The 16,821-nt window shown below is 49.4% G+C and overlaps 1 protein-coding gene and 1 long non-coding RNA gene across 5 annotated transcripts in view; one reads left to right on the top strand and one right to left on the bottom strand.

Annotated features, from left to right (window-relative positions):
* Positions 1-16,821, bottom strand: part of NSMAF (neutral sphingomyelinase activation associated factor) — a 48,059-nt gene that overhangs the window by 9,616 nt on the left and 21,622 nt on the right. For all 3 annotated transcript variants that reach the window (XM_029923542.1, XM_029923541.1, XM_029923543.1), the window contains 13 exons: positions 13,419-13,548; positions 10,923-10,994; positions 10,432-10,540; positions 7,903-8,079; positions 6,094-6,173; positions 5,694-5,784; positions 5,537-5,600; positions 4,324-4,375; positions 4,079-4,199; positions 3,540-3,671; positions 2,893-2,935; positions 2,236-2,399; positions 1,082-1,190 (listed from right to left, as the gene is read on the bottom strand). In XM_029923542.1, the coding sequence (XP_029779402.1) occupies positions 1,082-1,190; positions 2,236-2,399; positions 2,893-2,935; positions 3,540-3,671; positions 4,079-4,199; positions 4,324-4,375; positions 5,537-5,600; positions 5,694-5,784; positions 6,094-6,173; positions 7,903-8,079; positions 10,432-10,540; positions 10,923-10,994; positions 13,419-13,548 (1,344 nt within the window). The remainder of the gene's footprint in view (positions 1-1,081; positions 1,191-2,235; positions 2,400-2,892; positions 2,936-3,539; positions 3,672-4,078; positions 4,200-4,323; positions 4,376-5,536; positions 5,601-5,693; positions 5,785-6,093; positions 6,174-7,902; positions 8,080-10,431; positions 10,541-10,922; positions 10,995-13,418; positions 13,549-16,821) is intronic.
* Positions 1,556-5,109, top strand: LOC115279034. Of its 2 annotated transcripts, none has more exons than XR_003903165.1 (4): positions 1,556-2,635; positions 3,117-3,257; positions 3,581-3,772; positions 3,914-5,109. It is a non-coding gene; the product is annotated as an uncharacterized LOC115279034 (long non-coding RNA). The 2 variants fall into 2 exon arrangements; XR_003903166.1 differs by having other exon boundaries at positions 1,556-2,204.

Genomic DNA, 16,821 nt, shown 5'->3' on the forward strand with positions numbered 1-16,821 from the left:
TCAGAGCTGCCACCATCCTGACAGCTGGAAAAAACCAGGACGCTTCTCCTTCAGTTCCGCTGTATCTGTCCATCCCCCAACATTCACGGACCTCTTCGTGACAAGCTCCTCACTTGCTTTGTTGCTGAACTGAATCTCCCTAGCATCTGTCCGGTGAGGACACCATTGTCTGGTTCTGCCGTTTCCTCTTACAGGATCCTTTGCATGTTTACGGCCTTGGATGATAAGGCCTCTTTCTATGCATCATTTGAAGAAGTTGAGAAAACGGAAGGCCACTGCTATAATGAATATGGTGGAACTCTTTCCTTTTAGGAGGCTGTGCTCTGAGAGGGAGTCACTGATCTCAAGTAGATTGGGACCTTCAGCTCCACCCAGGACCCATGTATGTGCTACCAACATGTCAGATGGGATGTCTATGGCCACAGAGCGGGACGAGGGGCCCCGTCTCTGAGCTAGTGTTTTCTCGCCTGTAACACCATGTCTCGGGGGAGGTCAGTGCTGCTCAAGCCTTTCTACGTGACTTTCCTCACGGCAGACGTCTGGATACTCAAAACGCCTCTGGGTCTGACAGCAAACCCGAGTGTTTTGAGAGTATAGAGGTTATTTTGGAAACTCCTGTTGAACTCAGCGCTTGGATCTCTCTCTTGATACACACATACACACATTTGGTATAATTTTTTACAAAGACACGTTTTCCTCTACAGCATCAGTAAATTCAACACTCGGGGAAGACATGGTGCTTCTGCCAGAGCTGGACACCACCAGAGATTGGGGGGGGGGGTGCCCCACAAATCTACCTGCTGACTGCAGCCCCCCTCTAGTGCTCTAGAAGGACCAGGGGTAGAAAGGACAAGCGTGGGAGGCTGACGTAAATCTGTTTTGTGCCAAACTTTCTTTCCCTTGCCGCACTGACCTTGGAAGGTTGATCACTACAGGCATTTCGGCGGGGGGAGTGGCGGTGGGGGGGAGGTAAAAACCAGTCAAGACGACACTGAAAGTCCACCCCCGGGCTCCACATAGCGCAGAGTCACCCCAAGCCAAGAACCCAGCGTGTGCAAGGACGGCACAGCGACGCTCTTACTCTTTGTGGAGTTTGTGCTGCTCGTGCAGCTGGAGTTTGCTGATGTTGTTCCAGGCCAGCGTTTTGCTTTCTTCGGTCAGGTCTTCAAAAGACTCTTCACCTGGAGAAACTACAGGGAACAGTCACTACGTCAGTCAACTGAGCCAGCGCCTCAGGCAGCGCGCGTCGGAACCACAGTGTTTTCTACTGAAACCCAACCACAAGGGAAACAGAACGTCCCACTGGGATCGAACTGCTTTGAGAGGTGCCTGGAGCAGGCAGCTCCAGGACAGTCACGGGGAAATGATAAAACGTATAATCTAAGTAAGACAAAAATCCCCTGGAGAAAGACTAAAACGTGTGTACGCAGTGCTGAAGTCACTGTTGACCCTGATCTGTGTTTGCAGTTTTCACTCGGCCCCTTGCGTAGGGACTTCAGGAAACACAGACTGAGTAACTACTTCCTTGTCCGTAATCTTGCAAAAACCTGACCATTTCCGAAAAACGCCACAGCGTCCTTTCGGTTTTGAGGGGGAGAAAAAGCAGAGATGTAATCAGAGCTACAATTGCCCCCGGACGGGACAAGCTGGGCTGCCTCCTGTTTTATGAGCGGCCGGAACAATTACCGTTTAAAATAATCACAAGACACTGGCATGAGCCTGGTGACTAACAGGGCAGGGGCTGGAGAGGCATCACAAGACAGTCCTGCGGTCCTTGTGACTTCACCCCGTGGGGCACGAGCCCTGGCCCAGGGGCCCCGCAAGCTACTGCTCCCGCCGGAGAGAGCGCTCAGGCTATGCCCGCCAGCCCGAAGGTGCCGGGACACACGGCAGGGGTGCAGCGGGGAGGGACCGCGTGGCTGTGCTCCCGGCCCTCCCCGTCCCCCCTGCCGGGAGCCTGTGGGGCTCAGGCTGCCCCACGTGACATGTGCAACACGGAGAGAGAAGCAGGACAGCCTGAGCACGGCTGTCTCCCCTGACACGAGGAACACTGCCCGCACATCAGTGTCACCTGATCTTCTCTGAAGTCAGCAGTTAAACACAAAACGGTGACAAAACCAGGCTAGCCGGAGCTGTTTTCTGCGGACCCTGCAGAGATGGCCCAGCGCTTCGGGGACATCCTCCTCAGGAAAGAGACACAGAAGGTGCTCGCGCTCATCCCCTTACAGGACGTACCTGGAGAGTCTGCGAGGGGGGCAGTATGGCCACAGGTCTGGGGGAAGCTTCTGAACTTTGGGGTGATCCGTCGGGGATGTGGCGTCACAAAGAGCTGTTTCGGCGTCTGCCCGAATTCCAAGATCTGGGTTAGCATGGCCACTTTCTCGTCCGGGTCCTCGATGCTTCGGGTCAGAACAGATAATGCAGTGAGCGCCTTGAAAGCACAAACGTCAGATACTGCAGGTCATCGGGAGAGGGGTGAACCTTCACGTCGTTGCTGCTGACTGAGCAACCACTACCTGTGGGGGCCGTCCGGGCCCATCACAGACCGTTAGGCCGCTTTCTGAGGCTCGGGGGCGAGATAGAACTCATCGTAAAACTTCCGTATCTTAACATTATTTGCAGAGCATTTAAAGAGGTACTTTTTTTTTTTAATTTGAGAGAGACAGAGAGAGCGCGCATGCAAGTGGGGGGGGTCAGTGAGAGAGAGAGAGACTGAGAATCTGAAGCAGGCTCCATGCTCAGCACGGAGGCCAATACGGGGCTCCACTCCACGATCCTGGGATCGTGACCTGAGCCGAAATCCCGTCAGGCGCTCCACCGCCTGAGCCCCCTGGGGGCCCAGAGAGAGGCTTTCGTAACGTAAGTAGAAACTCCTTATAGACGTTCAGATACCTGTTCAAGTCGACGCCTCCTTCGTAGGTCAGGGGATGAAATACTGAAAAATAGAGATGAAAACCACTGAAAGAGGTACCGTTTAGACAATATACACTCTGTACATGACTTTTAAAACAATAACGTTAAACTTCTATTCAAAGAAATTCACCACTTGGCAAAAGTGACTGGTAATATCCTGCAGCAATAATTATCAACTCAGGCTACTCTCTCTCGCTGAGCAGACATCGAACGGCACCCTTGTGAGCAACACTGGGAAAGAACCGGCGGCGGCGGTGGAATTCTGCCTGTGTCTTTCTGTTCCATGAATAAGACACTCTGGGGCCCTTCACTGGAACTCAGGGCGCCCTTCTAGCATATTCTGAGTGAGTTTTAATTGAGATTGTTGGGTGGGATGGGCAGTCCATGCTAGAAGCGGAAGGCTGTAGAAAAACACTTCTTTGGATCATGGCGGAGAAGCCCTCCCTCCCCTGTGACTCAGTACGTGGATCACATCCGGGGGCTGATGGCGGGTGCTTCCGCTGCACAAATGCACTGGACTGCTCTGGCCTCAGCTTTTCTTTCTGCTTCTTCTTTTTTCCTTTCTACTTTTGGTTTGCTTTCGCTTGTAGCAAAGGCTACAGGAACTTTCTGGAACCATCACATACCATTATGGGCCTCAACAGCACCACTGCCTTTTTGCTTGTAGCCAAATATCAGGTCGATCCACTCGTGGAGGTGCTCTGACACGTAAGTGCTTTCCAGCGCGTCTCTGCTCTTCTGGAGGAAGTCCTCGGGACCTGTGTGGTTAGACGCCATCAACACACCGCAGCCCTCATTTCTTCCCTCCTGTTTCTCTCGTGCAGCGGAAGGCTCAGCAAGCTTCCGGGAGACGCAAGAAGTACGTGTTTCTTACTGAGGTTTTCGTTCTCGGCCCCCATCAGATAGAACACAAATTTTGGTGGGGAGGGGGGAGGACTGGCAAACCCACGTTCACAAGGTTTAGGTCTTTCAAATACGTACCGATGTTTTTACATCACAGACTCACAGACCATTTCGGATTTGGAAGGGGACTGACAGTGCCTCATTTACAGAGAAAACGATACCGCCATTTGAAAAAGAACCCAGGCCACTATGTACGACAACACTGCGGGGACACTGCCAGGCGAGGAAGCGCTGGAACTCAGTACTTGTGCGGGGTACTCACTCCGCGCCCAGGGGGGCAGTTCAACGTCTTCCACCATCTGCCCGCCCTGTCTCTTGCCCAGGTCCAACTTCAGACTATTAACTAAAAAGCTGACGTCGTCGCCATAGAATTCTGGAATCAACTGCACGTGTCAGGGGAAGAAAACAAAACAAAATAAATAAATAAAACAAGGAAGAGCCACACTGTTTTTCCAAACAGCTAGAAACCACAAGCCCAGGGACTCCTCAGCTTCACTAACTGCTCACCTCTTTAAAGTCTGTGGCACCGTCCAAGCAGTTTCTCCAAGTTTCTGCAATGCTGAGTACAAAACAGACAGACAAAATCAAGCGATCGGAAGTCTCAGGCGAGTGAAACACCGACCACATCGCAGTCTACGCAGCTCAGGGTCGGCCTGCACTTCACCTGCACTGACTCACTTCTCTCCCTAACTCACAACGCTCAACGCGTGTACAGGGAAGCCCTCGCTGGGCTCACGCGGGAGGGACATGGGCAAGGGCGCGGACCCGACGGGAGGCCCCGCACCCGCGCCGCCTCGCTGCAGGGCGAGGGCGGCCGCTGCGTAACCACGGACAACCTGGCGCGGCTGTTGTGCCAGCGCCGTGCAGAAAGGGATTAGAAGGAGCAGCGCCCGGTGTGAAGACAGACTGAGGGGCGCACACGACAAGACCGATGAGCGTCCTCTCAGCGTGCTGGGGGCCGAGGGAACCGAACTGTCCTCCTCTCCATATTTTCTGATTTTTTTTTTTTGGCAGGGAATTTACCTTTACCTTTACAATTTAAAAAAAAGTTAAATGCTCCAAGGAAATGGTACTCAATTAACAATTATCTAGTATAACAAAATGTTAGAAATAGCCTAATGACCAACAGCAGGGAAACTGCTTAAATTATGGCATGGATCAGGATGTGATATGATAATTTAGAAAATTGCTGTTTTGAAGCTCATCTGATAACATGGGGGAAACTTCAACATCTAATATAAGGCTGTAATTAAGGCAGGACAAAAGCTGTATTTAAAGAAGTTCATACACTTACACGTGCACACACAGACACACGTGTGTGCGCGACTAGAAAAAGCCTGAAAGGAAAAGGTATACCAATGAGTGATTTGTTACATTCCTGGACATTTTTGTATCCGGTTGTCTAAAACAAACACATTGCACGTTTATAACTCGAGAGTTTCAAAAATGGTAAGTGGGGGTGCCTGGATGGCACAGTCGGTTAAGCGGCCAACTTTGGCTCAGGTCATGATCACGCGTCTGTGAGTTCGAGCCCCACGTTGGGTCTGTGCCAACAGCCCAGAGCCTGGAGCTGCTTCAGATCTGTGTCTCCCTCTCTCTCTGCCCCTCCCCCACTTCGCTGTCTCTCTCTCTCTCTCTCTCTCTCTCTCTCTCTGTGTCTCTCTCTCAAAAACACATAAACATTTTTTTAAAAAATGGTAAAAGGAGCATTTGGTCAAACCTGTTGAACATCCTATCTGCGTTGTCAAATCTTCCATTCTGCAAGCACAGCATGTACTCCGGGGCTGGAGGGGAAGTCAGAGGTAAGGGAGTTCACGGAGCCACCGAAGAACCCACCTGAAGTGACACTGAGTGGGGAGCGAGGACAAGCACCTTACCGATCCTGACAAGATAGAAGAGCACGTAACCCGGAGAAGAGTAGTGACTGCCGTACATGAACTTGGGCTCCGGCATTTCCTGGTAGCGGCTCTGCAACACACGAGAAGAGAGGCTGCTGAGCACTGAAAATAACAACTGACCCGCCGAGTAGAAGCCTAAAATCGTGGCAGGGCGACATTACAGCCCTTAATTCCTCTCTTAAATAGGAACAGAAAAGGAGGGGAGGCGGTGGACAGAGAAGAGAGCAAGAAAAATCAGGATGTGGATCCTCTGGTCACGTGGCCTAGTTCTCTGCTGGATGCTGGGGACATGAGTTTCCATTTCTGTAGAAACAGAGGCCATGGCTGGCGGAGCTGCTCAGAAGCTGGGTATCCCCTGGGTTCCCCCAAACCCACGAACCAGAAGTCTCTCCAGGCGCTCCTTGTTCAGGGCCCCTACCGGCCTGCTGAGATCCCGGAACGTTCCCGGATTGGACAAATCTGTAGAAATAAATACATTGTAAAGAATGAGTTAAATAAATTTTTTTTAATGTTTTATTTTATTTTTGATACAGAGAGAGACAGAGCATGAGAGGGGGAGGGGCAGAGAGAGAAGGAGACACAGAACCGGAAGCAGGCTCCAGGCTCTGAGCTAGCTGTCAGCACAGAGCCTGACGCGGGGCTCGAACCCACCAACGTGGGATCTGACCTGAGCCGAAGTCGGAGGCTTAACCGACTGAGCCACCCAAGCGCCCCAAGAATGAGTTAAATAAAGCAGGCAAGCTTATCCTTAATGACCTCCCCTCCCGCTCCACAGATGCCCAAGCACGATTTCCACAAATGGTTTTTTTTTTTTTTTTTTTAAATTGAGACAGATCCATTAGAATTACAGTGTTTCTGGGAGTTACGTGGGCAGAGCCTGAGCTTTACGTCAGCCACGGCCAGCAGGGCGCCTGGGGGGCTCAGGTAAGCATCCGGCTTCAGTGCAGGTCGTTTTCTCACAGTTCATGAGTTTGAGCCCTGTGTCGGGCTCTGCGGGACAACTCGGAGCCTGGAGCCTGGAGCCTGCTTTGGATTCTGTGCGCCCCGCCCCCCCCATCGCTTCGCCACTTGCGCCTTCTCTCTCTCTCCTCTCTCTCAAGAATAAACATTAAAAAAAAAAAAAGGATGCATCTGTAATTGAAAATGCCCTGAACACTGATTTTGTTTTTTAAAAAAAGAACTGTGAATTAAAAAAAAAACTATATTCCAAGAAAAACAACAAAAATAAAACATTTTAAAAGCCAGTATTCTTCTACAAGATTTGTTTAAATTTGAATTATAGTCAACATTATTTTTCTATATTAATAGCATAATTTGAGAATTGGGGACTGAATATTAGCAGAGAAATCAATTCTTATATTCCTAGAAAATCTGTTATTTCTTTCAAGTATAAGGGTTCAATTAGTCAGCTGTCAAAAGGAATTTATTGTTCACAATATGTTATTTAGAAATACTAGAAAATAAAATTAGAATACAATCACATTTTTGTTAGAAGTAATTTGAGAGATAAATACACACAATGTTAAAATGGGTACCACTCACTAATGTAATGACTGATGCTTTTTACTTCTTTAAATATTTCAGTAATTTCTACATGTTCTAGAATTAATAATCATTACTTCTGGCCATCTCATTTTTGAGTGTGAATTTTAAATAATATGAAACCCTGGAACAAATTTTAAAATGGGTAATTAGAGGTAACGGGCGCCTGGGTGGCTCAGTCAGCTAAGTGACCGACTTCGGCTCAGTCCACGATCTCACGGTTCTCCCGAGGTAGGGTTCTGTGCTGACAGCTAGCTCAGAGCCTAGAACCTGCTTCCGGTTCTGTGTCTTCCTCTCTTGCTGCCCCTCACCCTCCTAACACTGTCTCTTAATACTGATTAAAAATTAAAAAAAAAACATTTTAAAACAGTTTAGGGGTAATAATGGCTTCAAATCGTACATATGTGTTCTGGGCATGTCTCTCAGAAGTATGGGGGGGGCTTTTTTTGGATTTAAAAAAAGAGCCGGCGGAGAAAACACATACAAAACCCACATGTAAGTCACGTGACACTTAGCCAGGGTCTCAGAATGGACATTATCAGCACCTTCAGTAAAAAAAGGAAAGCAGCCGTGCGGGCGCTCACGCATCACAACACGCGTCTCCGTGAGCGGCTCTCGGCCCTCCGGCGGCCGCGGCAACACTTACCCAGCTCGGCGCTGCAGTAGTCGCTGATGATCCACGGGAACACCGGGTACTGCGACAGGTCGTTGCAGCTGCGGTCGGCCAGGTTGTTGAGGTGCAGGAGGTACTGGTGGTTGGACAGGAGCCCGCGCTGCCACTGCAGGGTGTAGCTCTCCGCCGTGCGCTCCGCCACGTGGTGCTCTGGGGGGACAGGGCGGGGGGTCACACCGCGTGGCTCGTGTAAATGTAGCCCCTTCGGCGCGTTTTTGAAAATGGCATTTTAAGAAATCGAGGGGGGGGGGGCGCCTGGGTGGCTCAGTCGGTTAAGCCTCCGGCTTCGGCTCAGGTCAGATCTCACGTTCGTGGGTTCGAGACCCGCGTCAGGCTCTGTGCTGACAGCTAGCTCAGAGCCTGGAGCTTGCTTCCGGTTCTGTCTCCTTCTCTCTCTGACCCTCCCCCTCTATGCTCTATCAAAAATAAATAAAACATTAAAAAAAACTTAATAAAAAGAAAGAAATCAAGGGGCGCCTGGGGGACTCTGTCAGTGAAGCGGCCGACTCAGGCTCAGGCCGCGATCTCAGGGTTTGTGAGTTTGAGCCCTACGTTGGGCTCTGTGCTGACAGCTCAGAGCCTGGAGCCTGCCTCGGATTCTGTGTCTCCCTCCCTCTCCCTGCCCCTCCCCTGCTCATGCTCTGTCCCTGTCTCTCAAAAATAAGTTAACATTAAAAAAAAAAACTAAAAAAAAAAAGGAAAAAAGGTGAAAAGGAGGCTATGGTTGGTTTTCACGAAATAGCTGTCGTGTTAAGTGTGAATATCTCTAAGATCCAGGAGGGAATATTGGCACATATATGATATAAAACACACTTATATATTAGATATATGGAAGAAAAAACATGAAGGTACGGAGCAAATATGTAGCTATTACATGGCAATGTATAACACTCACTATTACATACTGTCACAATATATACAAAGTGATTGAGTTTTAACATCCTGAAGAAGCCAGGACCTTTCGTAAAAGCGTATTTCTTCCATTTTTTTTATGCAATCAAAACAAACACAACCTTCGTTTTCAGGTCAGGAAGAGGTGCAGTACGGCGGGTTTGCCAGCGCCTCTGCGTCCTGCGCGGGTGAGGAGTAAGGCGGAAGGAGAAAAAGGTCGCAGGCCGGGGGCCGCCCCGCCCCGGGCAGAGCCCCGCAGAACTGCCCCGCAGAACTGCCCCGCAGAAGCGCGGAGTCCGGAGCAGGAGGGCAGCTTTCCCCGCAGACAGCAGAGGGGGCTGGCCGCTGTGTCTCGCTGGGAAATTCTGCTGCCAGCGCTTGGCCGGCTGCACCAAGCGACTCCCCTAGCTCATCTGGTGACTTGATGTTTATTATTTACTTTTACCACTTGCTTCTCTAACCAGTTATCGGGGGCTAAAAAATCAAAATGCTGCTGCTTCTCATTTCCCACACTCAGGACCCCTCAGAGAAAGTCTGGCCAACCTGAGGAGCAGTGTCAGAGAGCATACGGAAGCTTTACAGAAGACAGGTGGTTAGGTCACGGCAAGTTCTTTGACTTGAGATTTGAGGCCTCACCATGAAAGTTGACTTTTTCTTGTAATCTTGTTATATAGTTAGAGAAATAAAATGAAAACAAATCAGAAGGCAGGAAATAACACTCAGCTTGTATCAGAGCCATACTAGGCATTAAATTAAATGTGAGAGCTTAATGTGAGAAGAAAAAAGTTGAACTCTAAACCTACTGAAAAGTGAAATCTATTTCTTATTGTAAGTAAACAATTCTTCCTTGAGGGATGACTCCATCTCTAGGGGAGCGAGGGCAGCAAACAAAATTAAGACGGCATTCATAAAAGCCCAACATCTATATTTGAAAATCAACCCATCGTAGTTTTCTGACCACTTTGTAAACAAAAGTAACTTAGTTCAACCACACAACTTTGTATCATTTAGGCCTGAAAAGAAACTATAGGTGGGCTTTCGGACAAAGCTGGGAAAATTCACATTTTTATGGGAACCTGAGGAAACATTAGTTAAAAGGAAATCAAGGCCTGAGGTTCTACACTGAGGACAGAAGGCTCGAGTGCTCCTGTGCCGGTGTCCAGCTCTGCGGTCAAGGCCACACAGCTCCCGGTCACAAACACGTGACTGGGCAACGCCCTGCCTCCTATGAAGAAACCAAGTCTGGAGTTTTCATAAACGAACGTAAGACATGACTGAACAGAAAAACGATCAGGCGGATTCCTAACAATCCATTCAATGGGGGAGTTGTTAAAATGTAAAGAACATTTAAATATATTTATCAGGAGTTTTTACTATACGCAACTGGAATGAGCTGTTACCAAGCTGCACTTCTATCTCCCTTAGGCTTTGGGAAGCCATTTTGCCAAACACAGTTCCTGGTGAGAAGAGGAAGGAGGCCCGGAAACGTGACGCAACAGGGAGCAGTTCCCTTCCTTCCGCCCTCAGGCAGGAGCGGAACAGAAGGTGAACAGACTAGAACGGGTAGATACAGTAAATAGGAAAAGATACAGTGAAGGGTGAGCACCAGACCTAGATACGTGGCAATATAAAAATAGAGGTCATCTCTGTCTTGAGGTTCATAGAACTTCAGGTAGATGTCAGAACAGAGGTCATCTTCAGTGCAAAACACTTCCAAGCCCTATACATTCAGAAAGAAAACAGTAAAATAAATAGCGTTGTACTGACCCTGCAACCTCAAAATAAGCTACGTACGTCCAAAAGCCGTTCAGTTAAACATTCCTATTTTTTACTTGTAGGTCTTATTTATTTATAATCTCCTCATAAAAATTTGACTTAGTGACGTGCGGGTGTGTGTGTGTGTGTGTGTGTGTGTGTGTGTGTGTATGAATACGTGTGCAGTGTGTGCACATACACGAAACTCGTCCAAAAGAAGGACTCAGAGTCCATGAGCTTACTGACAACCTCCATGCACTTTTCAGGCAGGCCTGGGAGCCTACAAGTCAGCAAACCATTACGAGAGGACAACCCTCCACCCCGAGTGGCACTCCGCATGGACTCACCACAGGCATGAGGCCGTGCCTCCTTTTGTAAATACGGCGGACATCTTGCAGTGTTATCTGGACCACGGGTTTCTTTAAAATAGAAAGACAGTCTCAAACATCAACATCCTGACACAATTAGAAGCTGTCCTGTGGTATCAGAAAAGTTTTGAAAAAAAGGCCAATTCTTGCTTTTCCAAAGTGTTACTTACATGTGAACAACTGGAGAGGGAGATTTATGGGGCGTCAGGGTGGCTCAGTCGGTTAAGAGTCTGACTCCTGATTTTGGCTCAGATCATGGACTCCTAGTTCGTGGGATCAAGACCCCTCTCGGCTCTGTGCTGCCAGTGCAGAGCCTGCTAGGGATTCTCTCTCACCTTCTCCCTCTGCCCCTCTCCCCACATGGGCACACACGCATCCATTTCTGGTTTTACATTCAGCTCTGCCCTTTTTCTTTTTCTTTCTTTTTTTTTTTTTTAAGTTTTAAAAAATGTTCATTTAACTTTGAAGGAGAGAAGAGCAGAAGCAGCGGAGGGGCAGCGAGGGAGGGAGGCACAGAACCCAAAGCAGGCTCCAGGCTCTGAGCTGTGAGCCCAGAGCCAGACGTGGGGCTCGAACTCACAAGCTGTGAGATCATGACCTGAGCCACCCAGGCGTCCCTGGTCTGCCCTTTTTCACGATCTTTACAACCTTGGACAAATACTGCTACCTTCACTCAGCACCCAAAAAATGATACTGACAATCCTGGCTCAGGACCCTGCCAGGCTGCTGAGTGACAAGGAGTATTAATGTGCGTACAGATAAAGTCTCGGGAACTCTGCTCTTTTTAGAGATCAGTGGTTTGCTTACAACCGGCACAGTATGGCTGTCCTCTGTCTCCATAAAAACTACATTGTATTAAGCTCATCAACAACTAGAGACAGGGCCTCTAAATTTTTCACCCTTTATGAGGAACAAAACTTCTGCTTCTCTAAAGGCATAAACCACTAGGAGGGGAGAGCAAGGGGAGAAAAGCCACTGAGGGCGCCTGGGTGGCTCAGTTGGTTAAGCCTCCAACTCTGGGCTCCCTTCTGGGTTTCAGCTCAGGTCACGATCTCACAGTTCATGGGGTCGAGCCCCACGCTAGCTCCACGCTGACAGGGCAGCGCCTGCTCAGGACTCCCCCCTCCCTCTGCCCCTCCCCCACTCACTCTCTCAGAATTAATAAACTTAAAAAAAAAAAAGCTAAATGGTGACACATCCACCCTTCTCCCAAGTGAGAGGGAAGAGGAGCTCAAAGAGGCCAGCATGTGCAAGTGTGGACACTGCCTGCAGACAGGTCAAGGGTTCTACCTCAGAGAGTTTGGGCGGGGGGGGGGGGCGGGATATATGACGAGTGGAGAACACCCCATAATGCCGGGTGTCTCCTTGAGGGCTTGGTGAGGGTGCCCCGCCACCTGGTGGACAAAACTGTCATAGCACCATTTTCACACCCAAGTGTGTCACACTTCAGTGACAGTGTGCCTGACCCACCTGCCTGCAGAATTTCCAGGCCGTAGCCTCCGAGGCCAGAAAACACATCCCTTAAGCTTCAAGTTGCACCAAATGGTTTGACTCCTCCATCAGAGTGTATTATTATTTCTGTTCTTTTTTTTGTTTTTTGATTTTTTGAATGTTTTATTTATTTTTGAGAGGGACAGCGTGAGCCGGGGAGGGGCAGAGAGAGGGAGACACAGGATCTGAAGCAGGCTCCAGGCTCTGAGCTGTCAGCACAGAGCGCGATGTGGGGCTTGAACCAACGAACTGTGAGATCGTGACCTGAGCTGAAGCCAGACACTTAACTGACTGAGCTACTCAGGCGCCCCAGGATTTCTGTTCTTCTAATGAACCATGCCAAAAAGGGGTGAGATCTAGATAACGCGACACATCTTTATGAATTTTGCTGTGAAAATCTGAGTTCAGGTTACTCTCTGGCCCGGGGAGCCCAAGGTCACTGTGAAAGAGAAGCCTGCCGCCCCCATCGCAGAGGGAGCCCCCCAGCTGCCCGGGTACAGCACCCACACACCCAGCGTGCGCGGCCAGCTGAGGACCAGCCCCACGCTCCTCTGCGGGCAAAGATCTGCTGATTCTACTTCTCATTCAAGGGAACAAAACATGCCACATATGCCACTTAAAAAAAAGAAGAGACACAGAAAACATCCACTTCTCGAAGGGCTTCGGGTAGAAAGGTGGAACAGAGTTCTGCTGGCCCTGCCCGGGGGGGGGGGGGGGGGGGGGGGGGCAGGGGGGGGGTCGGGCTCCTTTCCAAGGTGCTGAGAACACGTGACCCCCCAGTTATGGACATGACCTCGGAAGCGCTCAGATCTGGGCCTCGGGGTCACATGGGGCGGCTTGGCAGACACGTGCCTGCCTGAGGGGAGGGGGCGGGTTTTGATCCCCAGTGAAACAGAGGCACGGTCACTGGGAGTCAGGGTCACCGGGGAGATGAGCCCTCCGGTGCGGACGCGGTGCTCCCGCCGACCCTGGGGCCGTCCTCACCGGGTAGCCGTTGAGAGGCTGGAAATACAGGTTCGTGTCCGTGATGCACACGTGTCCGGGATTTGTCACCAGCGGAGTCACCATCTCTGCTTTGCATTCCATGTGTGGCTTTTCAGAAACGCTTTGGAATCTGACAATACAGGTTTCAGCAAAAGCAAGAAAAATCAGAAATCAGAAATCGACCTGGCTTTCTAGGTTTAACTTTCTCTATGGGAGCCACGGCATGAGGGGTCTAAATGCCGCCTCTGATGCAAGAACAGGGTAATATAAATGGTCGCTTAAATAAAACGGACATTCTTTAAACAAACAAAAACCTGACATTCTTTTACATGGCATCATGAAAACGTAAAAACAACAAAAAAGAGCTTATGTATCATAGAAAACAGACAAGTAAATGATACTAAATAATCCTGTATAGCTCAACTCTTCTTCCAATATAAACTTGCCTTGAAACTATTACTTTTCAGCTTATTATTTTGTGAGAGAGAGAGAGAGCTCATGGGAGAGAGGCGGAGAGAGACAGAGACGGGACCCCAAGCAGAGTCAGCGCTGTCACCAAAGAGCCTGCTGCAGGGCTTGATCCCACAACCACAGGATCGTAACCAGAACCCAGACAGGTGCTCAACTGACTAAACCACACAGGTGCCCTGACACGATTCTTAGATTAACGTAGTTTTCTACTTCTGTGCCACAAGAACTATTTTTACAGTTCCGGCGGTCGTTCTGGCCGGGCAGCGCTTACCCCGCACTCTACTTCAGAAGGCCAGGGGTGTGTCTTACGGTCACTCGCATGCCATTTCCAAGATGCTTTGTGGATTTACTGCAGAAAAACAGTCAGACACGGTTTTTCCACTACCCACTCCTAAATTATTTAATGGGTCAACAAAGCCCATTTTCTTTCTGTTTGGCTAATTAAAACAAAATACAGGGGGAATACGTCATCGATATTTTAAAGCAATTCCTTAGTAAAAATAACTGGGATAAAAATCAGTCTCCCCTGGGGCGCCTTGGTGACTCAGAGGGTTAAGCCTCTGACTTCGGCTTGGGTCATGACCTCGTGACTTGTGGGTTCGAGCCCCGTGTAGGGTTCCATGCTGACAGCATGGAGTCTGCTTTGGATCCTCTGTCTCCTTCCCTCTCTCTGCCCCTCTCCTGTGCACGTGCATACATGAGCTCACTCGCTCTCTCTCTCTCAAAATTAAATATAAAACAAAAAAATCTCCCTTCTAAGTAACAATGGGACAAAAGCCCGAGGGACAGACTTCAGCTTCCTTGAGAAGTGAAGGGGCCTCGGAGCTCTCACCTAACCACAAAAACCAGCCGGAGGGGCTGCACAAGCCTTTTACGAAGCCATCAGAAAGCTTAGGATGCAAAGAGACCTAGAGCAAGAGAGAAGTGCTGGCAGGAGGGCGGGGGCCTGACCTGCGCTGGACACAAGGTGGGGTGGCAGGGCGGACACGGGTCCTCAGAGAGGCAGGAGGCGGAGTCAGGACCATCAGCAGAGGTGGGAGAATGCTGTCAACCGGGTGGGGGGCAGAGGGACATCTCCCACAGCTCAGAAAGCCGGCGGCCCTGCTCTAAGGCTCAAGGATGGCCCTAGGATCCGTTGGGCACTCTGATCCCCAGCCCTGCTGGATGGAGGTCTCAACTGCTGGCAGCAGAGACAGGATGTGAGGAGAGCCGCAGTGAAGGCCTAGCCCCGCTCGGTCAGGGTCACGCGGTCAGCACGTGGTCAGAGCACAGGAGGCGGGACAGGAGGAGGGCACAACCACTTTTGGAGGTCAACAGTATTGGGTTCAGTCTTTACAGTTCTTTTTAAAACACAGTACCCAGGGGGTGCCTGGGTGGCTCAGTTGATTGAGCATCCAACTTCGGCTCAGGTCATGATCTCACAGTTCGTGGGTTCAAGCCCCGCGCCGGGCTCTGTGCTGACAGCTTGGAGCCTGGAACCTGCTTCAGATTCTGTCTCCTTCTCTCTGCCCCTCCCCTGCTCATGATCTGTCTCTGTGTCTCAAAAATAAATAAATGTTTTTAAAAAAAAACCAACCCACAGTACTCAGCATATGATAACAAGTTACAGGAAACACAAAGAATCCCAAAAATATGACCCATGTTCCTGATAGAAAAGTCAATGGAAGGTGACTCGAGGTTGGATCCCCCAGAGGGAGACTTAAGACAAAAAACATGCTAACGATCTAGAAGGTGAACAACAGATGTGAAGAGAAGGGGGATTTCACCAGGAGAAAACCAGGAGAAAGAACCAAGAGGAAACGGCAGAAGTGAAAAGCTGGTGAGAAGAGATGAAGATTTAACTTAACCTGAACAAAAGACCGGACACAGCAGAGAAGTCCAGTCAGGCTGAAACTCGGTGGACAAAAAGTGGCCTAAGTGAAACAAAATGGAAAAAAAACAAAAGGCACAGAACAGAGTATCTGACAGCCGAGGGAAGATACAAAACACACCGACACAGGCGTAACTCAGTTCTAGGAAAAGAGGCCGGAAATGGGGCAGAAGAAATACTGAGGGAGAGAACGCTAAAGAGCCGATGAGAGACCCCGGTTCTAGACTCATGTTAGCCCCAAACTCTGAGGCCTCCAGGCAGGATGAGGACAGAAAAAACTCCACCTTCCATACAGGCAACAGAAAGACATGTGACGTGACTGCATAGGAAAGGGGGGGGGCCACCAACACACCACGGAACGCAGGTCTTTAAATTAGTGAAAAGAAAAGCAACCTAGAATTCCATATGCAACAAAAATGCCATTCAGAGACCTGAATGTAAGACAGGAAACCATCAAAACCCTCGAGAAGAAAGCAGGAAACAGCCTCCTAGACCTCAACCGCAACAATTTCCTACTCGACACATCTCCAAAAGCATGGGAATCAAGAGCAAATATGAACTACTGGGACCTCATCAGGATAAAAATCTCCTGCATTGCAAAGGAAACAATCAAGAAAACTAATAGGCAACCAACAGAATGAGAAAAGATAGTTGCAAATGACTATCGAATAAAGAGCTAGTATTCACAATCTATAAGGAACTCACCAAACTCCACACCTGAAAAATGAATAATCCAGTGAAGAAATGGGCAGAAGACATGAATAGACACTTCTCCAAAGAGGACATCCAGATGGCCAATAGACATATGAAACGATGCTCAGCATCACTCATCATCAGGGAGATACAAATCAAAACCACACTGAGATACCACCTCACACAGGTCAGAGTAGCTAAAATGAACAAATCAAGAGACTATAGATGCTGGTGAGGGTGTGGAGAAACGGGCACCCTCCTACGCTGTTGGTGGGAATGTAAACTGGTGCAGCCACTCTGGAAAACAGTGTGGAGGTTCCTAAAAAAATTAACAATAGAACTCCCCTATGACCCAGCAAGAGCACTGCT

The sequence above is a fragment of the Suricata suricatta genome, chromosome 15 (genome assembly GCF_006229205.1).
Source record: "Suricata suricatta isolate VVHF042 chromosome 15, meerkat_22Aug2017_6uvM2_HiC, whole genome shotgun sequence".
Classification (NCBI taxonomy): Eukaryota; Metazoa; Chordata; class Mammalia; order Carnivora; family Herpestidae; genus Suricata; species Suricata suricatta.